The sequence below is a fragment of the Acanthisitta chloris genome, unplaced genomic scaffold, assembly GCF_000695815.1.
Source record: "Acanthisitta chloris isolate BGI_N310 unplaced genomic scaffold, ASM69581v1 scaffold36776, whole genome shotgun sequence".
NCBI lineage: Eukaryota > Metazoa > Chordata > Aves > Passeriformes > Acanthisittidae > Acanthisitta > Acanthisitta chloris.
In genome coordinates this window covers 1-1836 of record NW_008680362.1, presented here as the reverse complement: position 1 = coordinate 1836, position 1836 = coordinate 1, and the positions used below count along the sequence as shown (strand labels likewise).

Genomic DNA, 1836 nt, shown 5'->3' with positions numbered 1-1836 from the left:
TCTTTCCCCATCATGCTGGTCTGGCACAGGCTGTCCAGCTGAGGCACCCACCGAGCTCATGGTGCTGAGGGCCCTGTGTCACACCAGGTGTGCCATAGCTGTGTTGTGACATGATCCTACAGGGAAGACAGAGGAGGAGTACCGACATCAGCTGGGGAGCTACGGCATCTCAGGGGAGCTGGCGGTGCGCCCTGTGGCCAGCCTGTCTGGAGGTCAGAAGAGTCGCGTGGCCTTTGCCCAGATGACTATGCCCCGGTAATTTTCTCCCAAATGCTGTTAATTTTTGCGTGGCTTTATCCTTGGAGCCTACTTGACCAGGAGGAAGGCAGGCTTCCTTTCTTGTACTCCGCAGAAGCCTTGTCCTTGGGGGTTTTTATGGGAGGGAGGTTGTCACCCTGAGGAGACTGTATGGCAGGAGGCAGTTGGTTTTCTCCCACTGCTTTGGGCTCACAGGGGTAAGAGGTGTCCCTCCCTGGCGCTGGACAATGCTGATCCTGGGGCCAGGCATGTGCTGGTGGCTGTGGCTCTAAGTGGCTAAAGCAGTGGTTGGGGTGCAAACAGAGCCTGAGCCTGTTCCAGTGCATCCTAAGTTGTCTTCTCTTCCAGCCCAAACTTTTACATCCTGGATGAGCCAACAAATCACCTGGACATGGAGACCATCGAGGCACTGGCAAAGGCACTGAATAAGTTCCGGGTAAGGTTGCCCCAGCAAGACCTCCTGTTTTTATAACACTTCCTGCAGCCGCCAGCTCAAGTTACTTGGTATCTCAGCCAGAGGTGGGTGGGCAATAGTAGTGGTGGCTTCAGGTCTAGGACAGAATTTGAGAAGTCAGTCACATTTTTGCCTTAGCTATCCATCCTGGTGGTTCATTTCACTTGCTTGCTTTGGCTAGAAGTAGCTGAGAGAGACAGTAGCAGCCCAGAGAGCACCTTGTCCATGATCTTGACCTGTCACCTTCATCCTGTGACTTCATGCAGCACTCAGCCCTGCCTTGGGGCAGCTCAGGTCTTCCTTAGGCACAGTTTATTGCTGATCTCCAAACACTCAGCCTCCAGATACCACTGTGATCACCCTCGTTCTCACTGGTTTACAGTTACTCGGGTTGAGGCAGTTTTCCTGTGAAAGAACTTAGCTGAGGTGACTTTGTGTGGAATCTCCGTCCATAAAGCTGTCAGAGGCCTGAAAACCAGTAGCAAACCCTGCACTTGCCTTATGAAAGGGGAATAAATACGTTGCTGCTGCACATGCCTCCTCCATACATGATCAGCCTGTTCCCCTGAAGGACAGAAAGGCTGGGATGAGGTCCCTGCCAGTGAAATACAGTTCAGTCTTCCCTGGAGCAGATGGAAACCTGAAGTCCTGGGCACATTTTAGACAGGGGCACAGGATGTCCATGCCACCAGCCCTGGGTTGTGCTCCACTAAATTCCCATTTTCCCCCCTTGTGTGTTGGCAGGGTGGTTTAATCCTGGTGTCCCACGACGAGCGCTTCATCCGCCTGGTGTGCCAGGAGCTGTGGGTGTGTGAAAATGCCACTGTAACCCGCATCGAGGGTGGCTTTGACCAGTACAGGGACATCCTGAAGGAGCAGTTCCGGAAGGAGGGTTTCCTATAAGGGAGGCGGGAGCCGGACTGCGCCGGGGGCTGCAGGGCAAAGCTCAGCCACCTCGGCATCCATCCCAACTGTGCCTGGCAGAGCGCCAAGGACGCTGCTGCCCACATGGATCGTCAGCCATGCCATCAAACTGCCACCTGAACTGCTCTCCCCTCCCGGGGCCGGGCGGAAGGACAGCGCGGGAGCAGGAGCCTGGTGCTGTGCGTGGCCGGGGGCACGCC

General features: G+C 55.4%; 1 protein-coding gene across 1 annotated transcript in view; it reads left to right on the top strand.

Moving 5' to 3' along the window:
* ABCF3 (ATP-binding cassette, sub-family F (GCN20), member 3) overlaps positions 1–1615 on the top strand; it is a gene marked incomplete at its 5' end in the record, with an annotated part of 9919 nt that extends 8304 nt beyond the window's left edge. Inside the window, 3 exons of the mRNA XM_009077673.1 lie at positions 123–255; positions 607–694; positions 1457–1615. Of these exons, the coding sequence (XP_009075921.1) occupies positions 123–255; positions 607–694; positions 1457–1615 (380 nt within the window). The remainder of the gene's footprint in view (positions 1–122; positions 256–606; positions 695–1456) is intronic.
* Positions 1616–1836: the final 221 nt, after the last annotated feature.